The 16,399-nt window shown below is 45.1% G+C and overlaps 1 protein-coding gene across 1 annotated transcript in view; it reads right to left on the minus strand.

The window, feature by feature from the left end:
* Positions 1 to 4,546: 4,546 nt before the first annotated feature.
* Positions 4,547 to 16,399, minus strand: part of LOC139299769 (junction plakoglobin-like) — a 28,982-nt gene continuing 17,129 nt past the window's right edge. Inside the window, exons 10-15 of the mRNA XM_070922671.1 lie at positions 11,120 to 11,272; positions 10,651 to 10,770; positions 9,755 to 9,905; positions 8,549 to 8,670; positions 6,745 to 6,787; positions 4,547 to 4,683 (exon numbers count right to left, since the gene is read on the minus strand). Coding sequence (XP_070778772.1) covers positions 4,547 to 4,683; positions 6,745 to 6,787; positions 8,549 to 8,670; positions 9,755 to 9,905; positions 10,651 to 10,770; positions 11,120 to 11,272 — 726 coding nt within the window. The remainder of the gene's footprint in view (positions 4,684 to 6,744; positions 6,788 to 8,548; positions 8,671 to 9,754; positions 9,906 to 10,650; positions 10,771 to 11,119; positions 11,273 to 16,399) is intronic.

The following is a 16,399-nucleotide window of genomic DNA, read 5'->3' on the forward strand; positions in this document are numbered from 1 at the left end:
TCCAGTTTTACACTTGCTTGAGACCTCGAGAAATTCTCTGCTTCCTGCGAAACAAGACTGAAAGCAGGCACAAAGGTAAGTCTCTTTGGCATCCACCCCTCCCTCTTGTCTCCCGTTCACTACTTCACATATGTCCCCCGCCCACCATCACATCCTTTCTTTTTCACTTTGACAGATGAGGAAAGTCAAGTCAGTCCCCCCCACCCCCGCCCAGTGGAAGATACAGTGTCATACACGTCACAGGCATGATGTCTCTGTAGGTGATTCGATATCAAATTTAATCATCATACTTTATAGTTTACAGTGCTATATATTATACAGACGTTTCATTGCCATATAAAACCAATATTCTTTATTAGTTGCAAGTAGTGCGGGGCGATGACATTGGGATGTTGCAAAGGAGGTTGTCGTTCTTGGTTCACTTCATGTCGCTAATTGCTCTTGAAAAATAGTTTTTATTTTTTACCAGCCAAAAAAAAAAATTAAAAAATGTGTTTCCTTCTTCGTGAACAGAACCAGCAGGGAGCACTATTGGTCACATTTCCTCCCCCCCCCTAAAACATTTGTCTGCACTGTCTGTCCTGTACATCCCATGAATCTTAGTAATCTTACCACTTGCATGCTCATGTGACATTTCCCTGTTTTTGCTTTTCAAACGCTGTCAGTCTAAAATTAGGGTGGCTCAATTGCACACAGTACACCCACTTCTTCGGTTGACTATGAAGGATGCTTGCTTCTCAGGTGCCAATAATCTCCAATTCCTTGTCATTAAAGTAGAAATAGCAGGGTTACATATTCATAAGAGCTGTTCATACCGGCATTTCCCATTCCTGGACTAGCCTAAACCCCTGACTGCAGGAGGCCCAGGGCCTTTTGACATCGCAGGAACTAAATTAAATCGAATGTAACACGTGGCACATTTAGTTCTGCTTGTGCGCCCGTTTTTGGGGGGACGAGTTCCTGGAACTAAATTTGGGCTCTGCTCAGGACACTACAAGGGACGACTACAACAAACACAGTGACCGTAAACAGGGCAAACAGGGACTTGGAAGAACAGAGGAGAACGCTTTGCTGGACAAACCAAAAGCGTCCAGGCCCACGTTACTGAATCAGAGGAGTCCATTCAGCTGTCCGGCAAACATTGGGATACAACAAACAGCCAAAGAGTGCAGGTGCAGTATAGAAGTGCAATGGAGCAAAACAAAAAAAGTGGTCCTTCTGTTGCCCTTTTTCGGTAACGTACATCTGAAGTATTCCGGCCTGTAAAATACGGTGAAGACGTGAGGAAGAACCTGGAACAATAACCAAGGTCGGGGGCTCGTAAGTCTCAGGTTAAGCTTGCACTCCTGAAAAATTGCTGCCCAGGTTTAGTTAGCTCCTGGCCAGGCCCAACACTAATCCGCTAATCCGGCCATCGGTTCGATTAAAAGTACTTTCCGAGATCTGGAAACATGGCAACATCAGATAAAAAAAAAACAAGTCCAATGTGGCGACTAGCATAAGCAAAGAGACGATGAAAACACTGAAAACAAACCCGCAGTTCAGCCTGTCTCGTCACCTTACTGCTCGTGCCCCATCGAGCCTGCTGCGTTTTTAGCGGCGCTGCCACGTTCACCAGATCTCAAAAATAACTTCCGGTCACATTATCATAAACAAAAGTGCCGAAGTCCTGAGCTAAGAAAATAAAAACCCAATTTGTAAATTATATTCCTTTACTGCAGGGATGGGTAGGATACTACGGAAGATTGAAGACGGCAAATGAATAAATAATTTTAAAAAATCAAACAAAGAAAGAAAGTAAAATACAATTTGCATTGTTGCATATATTTTCCTTTTTAATGTATGCATTTACTGCGTCACAATTACATGAAAATATTTCGTTAAAAGGGCAATTATTTCGCTTTTTGGTTCTCTAGTTTCAATTTTGTGACGTGAATTTTTCAAACCTTTCAGCGCTGAATCATGACAAAGTCAATGCAAAACGTAAAAAAGGAAACACACATCACGATGTGCATTGTATCTCACTTAAATTTAGGCATTTTAAATCGCAACGTGGTGGTGGGCGGTCCTCCATGCAAGCTGAATGAATGTACAGTATACCAAGACTGTTGAAAATAACATTTAATGACGTTCAGATTCAAGAACAGTGTAGCTGCGGCAGATTGCCTCGGCAAGTCGTTGTGGTTGTGCTTTCTTAACGCTGCAGCAGGCGAAGGCCGCTGTTGTTGGTGTTGCAACGGGAAAAATGGCGGCCTCGCGCTGTACAAGCACAGAGACCTTTTTGCCCCCCCCCCCCCCCAAAACTGTCCATGACGTCCACATTCTCATCCGCAGCTGCACTTGAATGCATACCACGTGGACCGTGCTGTGATGTGACGGTTAGGGCTGAATCTTTAACACATGCCGTAATAGAGCTTGCAGACCCCCACCCCCTCTATTGACAGTGACACAGAGTTAATGACAGATTTCTATAATCGGCAAGCGCCCCTAGAACAAAAGTCACCTGTCGTCATGTCTAAGGTGTACTCCAATGGCTTGTATGAGCTGATCAGAGAGCTGCGGTCCACTTCTACTGGAGATGTGTGGGTCTAATTGGGTACGACTGGAAAAAACGGTGGGATTTGCAGATTCCAAAGGTATTTATGGTCCATTTCCTCTAGACGTCTCAACATCAGAACATCCGCTCGGTGAAGGTGGGATTTGTAGTCCAGTTCCGCATTTAGGTTTTTTTCCGTAAAATCCAAAATGGCTTGTAAAAACCCAGATGTCTTTTTTTCTTTTTCTTTTTTTTGTTATTGTGTTTTTTTTCTCAGTACGTAAAGGTGAAGAGTAATTTCAATTAGTACACGATATACTACCATGCAACGACCACACATGGACACCCTGGGACATGTGCACTGTTCAAATACACAGAGCAGACATCTAAAAAAAAACAAAAAAAACAAACAAACAAAATAACAACAACTAAAGGCTGGGATGTGCCGCGAGCGGTAGTGATGCCAATGAGGGAGAAACTGTATTCCTGTTGAATGCTGCGATCTCAGAGTTGTTAGTAGTTTTCACGGGTGTGTTTTTGCGATGTTAGTAAAAAAAAAAATTAAAATTTAAATTAAAATTGGCTCAACTGGGGGTTATCGTTAACTATAATGTAATGGGACGTCTTACTGCCTAATAATGAGATATCCACATGTGTGGGGGGGGGGGGGGAAATTAAAAAAAATCTCTGTATATCACAACTAATATTACGACAGACATTGCATCACGTGTGACCTTGTAACACATTTCAGCAAATTCACAATTCTCTCTTGACTTGTAAAATCCCTTCAGAGGTGAAATGCTCCAACCTTTTGTTCAGGATTGATCAACTGCGCCCGCCCCCCCCCCCCCCAAACTGTCCCATGTAAGGCAATTCTCGCCTAATTTGATTGCTTCAAAAAGTTACCCGAGTAACAATGTCTCAAAACGTCAGATACCACTCCCCCCCACCTCCCCCCTCCCCCCGACTTCCACCCCACAGTAAAACATTATAACAAAGTTACATTTTTCATTTACAGCAACAATAAACCTCTTTTTCACAAGCACCCTCTTCTGATTGTTCTTGATTGCCAAACGGGATCCATGGGAGAGGGCTGGCTCCCCTTGTGATTAAAACCTCCGAATCTCCTTCTTCCCCCTCCGTCTATTGCCTCCAAGTCTTTCTCTTCCTGCGGTTTGGTCATTCGCTCATTTTTTTTTTTTTTTTTCTTTCAGCATTTCCGTTTTATTCTCCTGCAACGAAAAAAAAACAACAACATAATATTCTCATGGAGGGCTAAAATGAAGTGAACAAAAGGAGAAAAACATGCTATTTACAAATGAAACCGGCTTAATGCAGCGGGCGCACAACATCTACACTTTTGGCACATTTTTGGTCCAAATCAAGATGTCATTTATTTCGCAAAAAATACATTGAATGAAATTCTTCCGGTGGAAGTAACAGTGCTCAAAGGTTGGCACACTGTCAATAAGAAAAAAAACAAAAAAACAACTCCTACAATTTATTGTAAGTATATTACTGTAATTATTGTAAGTTTGATACACGCGGGTGGTCGAGGTCCATGTATTAATGGTGAGAGCAACTGTCGGGGGCAGTGGCTAAATCCTGGACGACTGCAGACTTGCACTTTGTTTGTGTGATGCGCACATGAAGGAACAGTGTAGATCCTGAGACTCCAGATGAACAAGCGTCCGGGGATTTGGAAATCATAATACTTCCAAAGGAAAGATCTAAATGACATGGGGGGGGGGGGGGGGGGGTTCTTCCAGCTTCCAGCTTATGTTCTACACATGCGTAGAGACGTAGACCTAATTACAGTGTGTTAGTCTTTTTTGTATTGCCTTATGCAATAATATACAGAATTATTATTATTATTATTATTATTAGTATTTGACTATCCTGATTGCTCAAATTATAAAAAAAAAGTGCAACATTTGACACCGAACTTTCACTAAAAACAATGTTGTGTGTGTGTGTGTGTGTGTGTGTGTGTGTGTGTGTTTTTACCTGTTAGAGTGGTTCAGGGTAAACCTGTCTTGGGTCGTAGGCCATGTCGGGGATGTAGGGCTCGTGGAGGTCGGGGTCTAGGGGCAGGGTGTCCAGAGGCAGATCGGCGTAGCCGTAGGGAGGGTAAGAGCCATCTAACTCTGGGACACGGACGCAGAGGGGACAGAGGCCGAGATAACATTAACATTAATATATGAAAGACATTCACAACATAATTTCTCTTTTTTTAAGTAAAAACCAGAAGAAGTGCTGTCCGCGAACAACGTTTCGATTACCGTCTGCTTCGTCGAGTGAACAAAGAGACGAGCCAAGGTCAAAGGTCAAAACAACGCTACAAGCTCAGGCGCAAGAATGAACGTGTGGAGGTCAAAGGGGGGGGGGGCGGGGGTTATAGAAGGTGTAACTGAGTGACGTCAGGATGCTGAATTAATTCGTTCATTTGGCTCTTGCAGCTATGGAATCAGCACCTTCAGTTGACCTCCATCACTGACTGACTGACTGTGTGTGTGTGTGTGTGTGTGTGTGTGTGTGTGTGTGTGTGTGTACTACTGCAGCGAATTAAGCGTCCGGAGGAAAAAAAAGGAAACATGGAGATCCCGGCGCTAAATAGGACCAATGCCCTCCTCCAGTCACTCAAACGCAATAAAACACACACACACACACGCACACACACACACACACACACACACACACACAGGGATACACTGAAGAGACTGAAACAGTAATTAAAGATGGTGAGATGGAGGGATTTGTGCGTAAGTATGTCCGCAGAGGAAAAAGGGGGGATAGCTGTCTCCTCTTTCTGTCACCACTCCTTCTTTTTCTCCCTGCGTTCAGACTCACCCCCCTTCCTCCCCCTCCTCCTCCTCTTCCTCCTCCTCCATACTCACATCCTTTTTCTCAGTTCTCTCCTCCGCTCCTTTATTGTCGTCTTCCTCTCCTCTTGTCTTCTCTCCTCGCCTCTCTTTTTTTTTTTTAATATGGTCAGTTGTTGTCTCAACGTTAGAAAAACGTTGCGTCTCTCAATGGGAAATTTGCACAACCGCGGACGCTCGCTGCTCTGGGAGGACGGAAAGCAGCTGAGTTCTGACAGATTTTACTGTCCGCTGGACCTGAGCTGCCTGAGAGCTTCTGCAACCACTTCCAGATGCTGGCTGACTGCCCAAACTGTTGGACTGATGGACAATGCTGGCTCCGGCCTGCCTTGGACCAGCCCCCCTAGTTATGCTGCTATAGGCCTTAGACTGCTGGGGAGACTTCCCATGATGCACCGAGCTCTCCTCCTCTCCCTCTCCATCTTCACACATTCATGTCCGAGTTCTCGCAGGTTTGTGTGGATCGTGGTCCTGGTACGCCTGACTCTCGCCGCTACAGTTATTATCATTGGTCATATTTCTGTTATTATTTAAGTTGCTTAACTCTGGAATTGAATTGAACGTCCACTCTCTTACCCACTTAGGAATTTTTGGAAACTTCTTTAAAGGAGGTCCGCCATTCCCATCACCTGACCATCCCCGCCCACCTGCTCACTTGTCCCTCACTTTCCCTCTTCACTCTCGCAGTATATATATATATATATATATATATATATATATATATACATATATATATATACCGGCCCGTTTCCACTTTGCTTTGCTAGATTGCTTGGTTTGGTTAGCTTTCCGGCCTTTGTTCAGCCCGCCTGATTCTGCCTGCCTCATTGGATACGTTTGTCCGTCCTGACTGCCGAGAATGTTTATCTTAACCTAGGGTGACCATATTTTCAAACCCCCCAAACCCCCAGACCCTTGAGTGTGCCACACGTTCATGCATGCGCTTATGCACGCACCATAGCCATTTTTTACCAACCATCACAGCCCATGACGGTTGCCTATGTAGCCTGGCAACAGCCTTGACAACGACACATTGACTGACACAAACACACACACACAAATCAGTGTTGAATTCAGACGTGTGGAGCTTTGTTTATGTTTTGAGGTGATAATGAGTCGGACAGAAACATGACAAACGTCTACGTGAGCGCTGGAAACAAGTATAATGTTGCGATTATCATTTTCATTGCAGTGAAAACCGACACCTTGGTGGTGAACGTCGAAAAATCGGGACATTTGAATGTTTTGCAGATGTCTGTCGGGTGGGTTAGGTGCATTGAAACAGTGTTTTCGGGAGTGTTCCTCCGTATATATGAAAGTACTCACCATCAGCGAGGTACGTAGGCTCCAAAGGAACTGCGGTGTGGGCCTTGAGAGAGAGACAGACAGAGACAGCGATGAACAAAACAATCAATGGCGGTGTGCGCGGCTATGGCAACATTGTTTCCGTCTAAAGCAGACAGGTCAATAGTATTTATCACAGGGGAGTCGGTGAAAGTGGGGAGGCACGCACACACACACACACACACGCAGGCAAACCAATTCCACTGACCAAAGAACACTTCTCAAACAGAGCAACACCAGTCCACTCAACGGCTGTAATTGCGCACATGGGAAAACACGAGCTGAATCACGGCTAAACAAGTATCGTTTCTTCTTTAGACATGAAGGAAAGAACTATAAAGAAACTCAGCAGCTAAGAGAGAGAGAGAGAGAGAGAGAGAGAATTGTGGGTTGATGAATTATTTGAATTGCTATGCGTATGGTAGCTCGGGCTTTGGTGACAATGCAGCATCATGCCAGTAAATCTTTAGATTTTTGGATTTAGATTGAGATTTTTGGAGGGACAGCAGGTGGGAGGCCTGCCGTGTTAAGCTAAGGTATTAGCATTCATATCTCTGTACAGTCTGAAGGAACGCTTGCAGTTAGCACTGGAAAGTATGCAAAACAGATGGGTAAGGGTGGGTAAGTCGAAGAGTGTGTGTGTGTGTGTGTGTGTGAAGAGAGTGAACTGTTGCAATGATATATTACTTTTAGTAGTATAGAAGTAATACAACACCTAAATAGCTATATATTGTTGGGTGTCATTTGCATAAAAATGAAAACCAATACTGCGCTTATGGATGATGACCCCCAATGGTACCACATAAAGACTGAATAGTAGTGGGCCCAGAACAGAACCTTGTGGTACACATGGGGTTGGCAAACCGGACGTTAGCATCGCCCCTGGTTCCCCTGACAAAAAGCCAATGGGATTTTGGATTATTGCAGACAATGAGCTCTGTGGATAAATAGTTTATGATACTCACACGTTTTGTTCAGCGAGATAATTCATTCATGATTCACTACGACAACCTCTGTAGTCTCATTTAGCCGCTTGTTAGCAACCGCCTTTTTTCAGACACCTAAAAGCTTCAAAATTCACGATTGGGGGGGTATCTACTGACGTATTTTATGTCGTAGAACAAAACGTGTAAATCTCTTAAGCTTGCGTTAACCACAGACCTTCTTTCAAGACCTTAGTTTTCTAACCAAAAACCCAACTGACTTTCAAGATGAGGGAACAGGAAGTGTAAAAATGCTAGCTAATTTCCTCGGGGGGTGTCTGTACGTTGTGATGAGAAGCATTTGAAATGAGACAACTGAAGTCGTGGTCTGATGAGTGGGACTGAAACCAGTTTAGGACCGGGCCTGAGACCCCTACCCCATGATTCCAATCTACCAATGAGAATGCCGTGATCGGCAGTTACCGGACGATGTGCCGAGGTCCAGAAAAAAAACCAAAAGAACAGAAAGTTGTTTTCTATTATCCATTTTTATTTCTTAGATCATTTATAACATTCACCTGAGCAATTTCAGCGTCACGCCTCGCTCTGAAACCAGACTGGAACTTCTCGAATAAAGTGTCTTTGTTTGAGTGGTCTATCATCTGCAAATGTCAATCATCTGCTTTTCTGGGTTTCTTCTAAAGAAGCACTCCTTGTATAATTATTCAAACTTTTTCCTATGGTGTCTATCATTTCATAAGTGTCTTCTTAGGGTTGTGTTAAGGTTTAACTTTTGTGTCACGGCAACACTTCTGCATTCACATCCACACACACACACACACACACACACACAGGTTTCTTACCATTTCCCAGGCCGCGGGGTCATGTTTGAAGAGCGAGTGTGTGAGCTCCACTGACACTCTCTTCCTGTAGTCCGAACTCTTGTCCTCTGAGATTCGGAACAGCACCGCTGCAGCGTAGGTGGCTGCAGGGAAAGTAATCCAATTCAGAACCACCTACACATTCATGATCAAAATCAAAACCAAGCTTCATTCTCAACAAACCAACATGTAACTCTACAGGGCAAGGACCTTTCTTTTTTTTCTTCCTAAGAACTTGTCTTCTCAGGCAGACCATCGCATCGCAATCAATCATTTTTTTTTTAAACAAGCTGATTTCTGATTTGAAGTCTAAAACTGACCGTTCGGCTCATGAAGCTCGCTAGCGACGGTGCACACCGCGGCGGGAAGCACTAAAGGATTCCTCATAGACTTGATTCAGGAAACGTTTGGCTTTTTGGCTGGTGATTTACACGGGCTAGCTTGCGTAAGAGTGGGGGTAAACTGGCTGCAAATGCTACAGGGATGTGCCACCACATCGATAAATAAGGCCGGTGTTATACGACATTTTTTTCCTTATTGTCAACAAATCCCATGAAAAGGCCAAAAGCGAGAATGTGTTATTCCGTCTCTCTAGACTTTCTGACTTTCCTACCGTGGCACTCAGCCCGAAGCCCCATTCTTCTTCTACTGAAGACCTAGAAAATAAGCCATGAATATAAAAAAAAAGGCTCAGTAATTTCCGAAAATTAGCTTTTGGCAAACTTCATTCAAACAGGAGGAAACGGTGCATTTAGCAGATGAATCCACATTGGCTAGACAGCAAGTCTGAACAAACTACTCAAGATTGAATCCGCGTTTTTTTTCTTTTTGTGTGCGAATTTTCCAGTAAATCAGGAAATTGAAAATGCTAAATCAATGCATGTTTCCGTGAACTGCCATTTTGTGACTATTAGGAGTTAGCGCATCAAGATAAACCGCAGGGTGGCGCTAATTCTCTAGCTGGGTGTCATGAAAGCATTGCAGAGGAAGAGGACACAACGAGAGGATGTGACCCAAAGAGCTCCGGTCAAAAACTCAAACCATACAGGACCATGTATTAATGTGAGGAAGGCTATTGACTCCTCATCGCCCGTTCTGCACGCTACTTTCAGTCTCTCCTGTGGAGTGAATGATTTGCTTGTTTCCGCAGAAGTCTGAATGCCAGATAAGGGGGGGGGGGAGACGTACCGATTCCCTCGTTGTTGGAGTGCAGCAGCTCCATGAGGGGCGCCGATGCTCCCTCTGCATCGATGAGCTCTGCGGACTGTTTGTCCAGGGCCAGCTCGCACAGGACGCCCGCCGATACTCGCTTCACGTTCTCCACGTACGAATACAGCAGCTGGACACACACACACACACACACACACACACACACACACACACAAACACAATGATTGATTTTTCTGTCACCAAACTGTGCTGCCAACAGTCCTGGTCTTCCAACAACGCAGACACCTCTTCATTTTCCAGACCCGTAAGGCTGATGTGTTGACAGATTAGCCCACCGGGGAGGCCTACGCTTCAGACAAACTTGATTGTTTGTATGTGTTCAAAATTCCACACGGAACGGTTGTGGGGGGCGTAAAAGCCTGCTGTGATTAGCCTCCTGGCTGCATCCCACTGCCCCCCTGATCTCTCTTCTGTCTTTGGGAGCTCCTTCATTACCTTCGGTAAGATTCGGGTACGGGCGGATAATGGACCAGTATGAATTCAATTCAGTTCAGTTCAATTTTATTCATATAGCGCCAAATCACATCTTTGTAATGTTATTACAGAGACCCAACAGTTCCGCCACCATGAGCAAGACCTTTGGAGACAGTGGCGAGGAAAAACTTCCTTTTTAAGAGGCAGAACCAGGACTCTAGGTGGGTGGGGTCAACATCAAGGTGCTGCTGAATTGTCCAACCAATACCAGTCACGTCATGTTTAATCCCGCACAGTGTTACTGGTGTGATCTACAATGAGTTGCCAGGTCTGTATGCTTTCTGCAAAAAGTGGGCTGAACTTTTTCTTTTTTTTTTTGCATTGAAATGATGTAACTCTTTAACAAACTTTCCCTCGGCCAAATCAGGCTGCGAGTGTACCTGCACGAACAGCGGTATGGTCTGCATGCTGGCGATTTCTCCTCTGTTCATGGGGTCCCTGGCCAGAATGTGAAGCGCTCCTGTGCAGCCCTCCACGATTTCCTCCATACGCACACCGTCCTAATGAGACAGAAAGATATAGGGAGACGTCAAGGAAAGAAATCAACCGGCTAAGCTAACGCTGCTTTTATGAGCAGTTTGAAAAGTTTTTGTGGAGGAACTTTTCCCCCAAATGAGGCAAAACGGGTGGGTATTATATAGCAATTTGCTGCGGTTTTGGCCAGGACGCCCTGGAAGAAGAGATCTGGTATCTCAATGGGACCTTCCTGGCTAAATAAAGGTTAAATAAAAATTTAAAAAATTTAAAAAAAGAAAGAATGACAGTTACAAGAATGATTCAGTCCAGCTTGAAGATTTGGTGTTGTAGCAACTCTGTGTGTGTGTGTGTGTGTGTGTGTGTGGTCCAGACCTGGTATGTCTGCTGTGCGGAGGAGGCGTGTCTCTGTGTGTCCTGGTGAGCCTTCAGCAGCAGGTTGACCAATCGCGGAATGGCCCCTGCCTCCCTCAGCGGCGCCTGATTGGCCGGGCACAGCGCCAGGTTCCGGATCAGACCAACTGTTGCCTGAGGAGAAGACGGAGATCAAAGACCCGTCCCTTCATTAAGACCGGGCTCTATTTAGGTCAGCTTTAATGGCGACTTTACACGCTGTGCGGGGCCCCAAATGGCGTTGCCAGTTACTGTTCGGAGCTTCAGCAAACTGCATGCGCTGCACTCATGTTTACCAACCAGCGGGTGGTGCGTCATACCAAAGGAAAACCACAGGGATGAGAGGAAAAAGATCTAACAAGCCTTGGCGTGGATGGAGCGCTCCCTCACTGCCCAGGAGACAGCCGGGGCCCGGCTCCCAGCATCCGGGCGTCCGCGAGAGCTCAGCGCCGTCTCACACTAGCAGAGCGCTCGGAAAAAAGCTCTGATTTTACTTTTAAAGCGCTACCATGCATAATCTGTAACCCTGCAGACATTTCAGAGGGAATAACATCAATGAAAAGCATGTGGGTGGGGGGGGTTGGGGGGTTGGCCCAAAAATGTAAACACATTACAAATGCAGGGAAATTTCGAAATATTAGGGTGGAAATGTTTTGAAAAAGGTTTCTGATCCACAACGCTGTGTTTACCCCACATCCTGACCCCAACTAGTGCTGGCACCAACCGAAATGTGTTACGGGTCAGAGCGTCAACATGTCGCAGCTGGTCTCTAGTTTACTTCAGTTTCTGATTTCAATCACAACTTTTATCCAGTTTTAAACATCTTTAAAACTTTTAGGGCGCTTGTCCATGCTTAGATAACATTGAACACGTGTGCTCTCTGTGACCAGCCCGGGGCGTCGAACTGGGACTGACTGGGCCCATGACCCACGGGGCCGCGCGCCAACAGGCATCAAGGTGTTTTTCACCCCCAAAACAGTAAAAAAAAAAAAAAAAAAAAAAAAAGAGACAGCGTGGAGGAGAGAATGAACCGCTGAGCCCGCTGCGCTTTAATAGCAAACACCCAACAAATTTTCTAGTCCACTCGACTATAGAACATTCCAATTATGGGAGAAAGCGCTTGTTTTTCCAGGAAGAAAATGAAGACAATGAATCACTGAAACATTACATTTCAATAACACAATGGATTTTTCTTGTGCAGAGGAAGAATCTCAGATTTTTACTCCAAGTCATGCGTTGCCTTACACCGTGGGGGCACAAGTCTAACGTAACATTGTCGTCAAATACCTGCAAAATGTTTTTGTTTTTTTGTCACGTTGATTATTGAGGGTCGGGGGGGGTGCTGGCTTGTCTCTGTCTCGTGGTTCATACAGCTATCCTCATTGTCATATTAGCAACGGTTGCTATGTGAACGTGGACGGTAGAAATTGGTTTAGCCAAGAAAATAATATCAAAACAGTATTGTGAATTCGGGATCATGACGCAACGGCCCCTCACACACTTAGAAAAAAAAAAAAAAAAGAAGAAGACCTAATTCATTAACTGATGAACTGAATTTTGGTATGTTGTTGAAATTTTGCTTTTTAACCCTTTAATATAAAAAAAGAAGAACGAGCAGCCCGCCACAAATCAGGCGCCAGTCCAGTCAGTGTCATGATACATTTGAACATATAGAAGTAACACAACCCCCCCCCCCCCCCCCCCCCCCCTCTCTCTCTCACTCTCTCACTCTCTCTCTCTCTGCCTCTGACCTACTCCGGCTCTTTTAAAGCTCCCTTATAAAGTCCATATTCCCATTCTACATCATTAAACTCCAATATACCAGTCCATTAATATAATCTGCCTGAGTTGGCAGTGCTGTCCGGCTGTGAGAGACAAGAGCGCGTGTGTGTGTGTGCGTGTGTGTGTGTGAGTACAAGTGAGAGAGACAAAATGGAAAGAGCCCATTTCGCTGATGACATTTTTGAATCAAATTTTTTTATTTTTTATTCTGCATTTACTTACTGTCAACGGAACCCCACGAAAAGAACCACACCGACAATGAATGAGTATCCGAGTCTGATGTGTCTCTCCTTCTGCTCTACTGTTGACCCAAAAACTATTAAAAAAAAAACGTGCAGATGAGGCGCACCGTTGCACTAGGTGACACTCACTCTGTGGCTTATTTGGACCCGATCCCACGTACAAACTGTCCAGCTGCCAGAAACACTCGCTAGTACACCAAATGTGGATTCATCCGCTGCTGAAAATAGTCCCCCTGCTTGAGTCTCGTCAACTATACATAAATTCAACTACACATTTGTGCGGGCCGTCACTCCTCACGTGCTCCACGGCGACACACTTTTCACCCCAGTGTGTTAAGTGTGTTCCATTCAGAACAGCTATAAATAGTTTTTACCTAGTCGGACAACAAGTCGTGCAAACTAACTCATTTCAAGCATACTCCGGCCTTCATAAGAATATAGAACAACGCTCACCTTGTCCTTTCATAAAATACACTAAACTGCCCAATGCATCAGTGCCCCGTAGATGTAGCTTTCCCTGCTGGTCTGCCTTGTCATGCTGCCCGACCTTCCCAGCAGGGGGCAGCAGTGCACAGAACAGATGAAGTGTGAAAGTTGACATTTGAGCAAAAACATTACGTTTCATTTCCATCTGAATGGCAAAATCTGAGTCATGCTAGACTGAGAGTGAAGTGAAGGCTTCTTCTGGATCAGCAGATCTGAAACTGACACACACACACACACACGCACACACACTTACAAAGTGAAGCGTTCTGATGCAACTGGAATGAATTTAGGCAATAAGAGCAAATCAGGTCGCATGTAGATCTATGTGTCTGTCTGTCTGTCTGTCTGTGTGTGTGTGTGTGTGTGTGTGTGTGTGTGTGTGTCCTGGGCAGAGGAGAGAAAATGACTAGTGCCTGCAAAAACTGTCTGCAAGTTTAATATTATTCTATTCTATTTTAGAATTTGAGGCCAATGTCAAAATTTATAAAAAAGACAAATGAAAAGATACGCGTCATGAAGAATGCTACTAAGTGAATGCTGAATACTAAGAGTCCAAATCCTACCGCAGAGACGCCGTATGACATTGAAATATGCCTGAAAATAAGTCAAACCTGTGCTCAAATTAATAACCTCTCGTAAAGAAAACACAACCAAACACGTAAAAAATAAATATATATATATATATATATTTTAAGTCTACGACCTTTTGGCTCAGGAATTATGTGCCACAGCGACTTCGGAAGGCTCTGGAGGAGCTTTGTCAAGTCGGAGAAAGTAAGCAGTTTGGGCTTAGAGACCACAAATGTACTACAGAAAACCTATATTACAAATTACAAATTTTTACAACCATAAAAAAAACCCAATACAAACGTTGGAGATACAGTACATTTGATATAAATATTTCATCGTTATATATCGGTGAGTAACATCATATTATTAGCCCAGGACAAACGACGTTGTGGTTGTGAAGCCATTAATTGCTGCATCAAATACAGCCACAAGCATTCCTTTGTTTTTCCTCCTCCTGAAATATGGCCGACATTAGCGTACATCGAAAAAGCAATTTGCCTCATTCTCACCGAGGAGAAGGAGGAGGAGGAGGAGGAGGAGGAGGAGGAGAAACCATGCCAAACACACCAAAACAAATAATTGAATGTGTCTTTGGACATTGTTGACTGACAGCCACAGCTGCAGGGGGGAAAATTATTCAGTAAGGTACAAAACCCAAGGTGACAGCAAAAAGGGACATCCGGGACGCTACATGGGATGTCCTGGACTTGCAACTCCTCTGAGTGGCGCTAAATGGAGCTAGTTCCCGTTGATTCTGGCCGGTGTTTATTTCCCACGTCAGGTCTGTGTTAGCGCCTGGCTGACCCCCACCATGAGGATGTGTGTCAGCTCTTTCAGAGACAGAAGATCAGGAAGGCACCAGGCCCAGATGGTGTGTGACCCTCCTCTCTGACAGTATGTTCTGACCAGCTGCCGCCCCCCCCCCCCCCCCGCCCCCCCCACTATCTTCACATAGCCCTTCAAACGCTCCACAATCATTCCGGTCCTCAAGAAACAGGATGAAATGACTACAGGCCTGTCGCCCTGATGTCTGTGATCATGAAATCCTTCAAAAGACTGGCGTTGGTCCCCCTGAAGGACATCACAGGCCGGACAGTCAGCACTGGCGCTCCCCATGGACCTGAGCTCTCCCCACTACTCTTCTCCCTCTACACAAATACACCGGGACAGGACCTGTTGGGGAGGTAGACAGCTGGCCGTCTGTTGCGGTCAGAACAACCTGGAGCTGAACACCTGAACACGCTCAAAACTGTCAATATGAAAGTGGACTCAAGGGTCAGCCCATCCCCCCCCCAACCCCCCCACACACACACACACTGCCCCACATCACCATACTCAACAGCACTGTGTCTGCTGTGGAAACCTTCAGGTTTACTGGGATCCACACACCTCATCCCCTAAAGTGGGCGCCCAGCAGAGGAAGTACTTCCCGCACCCGCCCAGGAAGTTCAACCTGCCTCAGGAGCTGCCGATCCAGTTCTACGCTGCACATCCATCACTGTCTGGTTTGGATCACAGACTGCAACTGACATGCAAGAGAAAAACCTGCCCTCCGTTCAGGACTCATACATGTCCAGAGTCAGGGAGCAGGCAGGAAACTTCACTGCAGATCCATCACACCCCTGGACACAACGCGACCTGCCCCCCTCTTGGTAGGCGCTGTGCAGAGCACCGCACGCCAAAACAACCAGACACGAGAAGACGTCCCACATCACTCTGACGAACTGTTAACAGTTGCTTGTTGTATAAATGTATACATTTATCTTAGATTATTATGAAATTGAATGTGATAGTTAAACAATCTTAAGGTTTTGTACCGCTGGTTGGAAAACAAACAACGTGAAGATGTCCATCTATCTGTAAGTCTATAATTATTCTGTTGGCGCACTCAAGGCTCCACTGTGAGGCTCCAGAAGTAGCTGATTTTCGGTATGCTGTTCATTTCCTCCAACATTTTCGTTTTGTACGTTAATGAACCTCTAGGGACTGCTCGCCGGGCTTTGGACTTTTTTTTTTTTTTACAGCTACACTGTCAGTCCTCTCTGTCTCTTGCTTTCTGTAAGTGTCGCTCAGTCTCAGCCTCTCTTCCTCACTGAGAAAAAACTGCTTTGTCTGTCTGTCTCTCCAGGGACACACGGCGTGCCAGCGGGTGTTGTCACAGCTGAAGTGTTTTGGGAGTGAA

The sequence above is a fragment of the Enoplosus armatus genome, chromosome 17, assembly GCF_043641665.1.
Source record: "Enoplosus armatus isolate fEnoArm2 chromosome 17, fEnoArm2.hap1, whole genome shotgun sequence".
NCBI lineage: Eukaryota > Metazoa > Chordata > Actinopteri > Centrarchiformes > Enoplosidae > Enoplosus > Enoplosus armatus.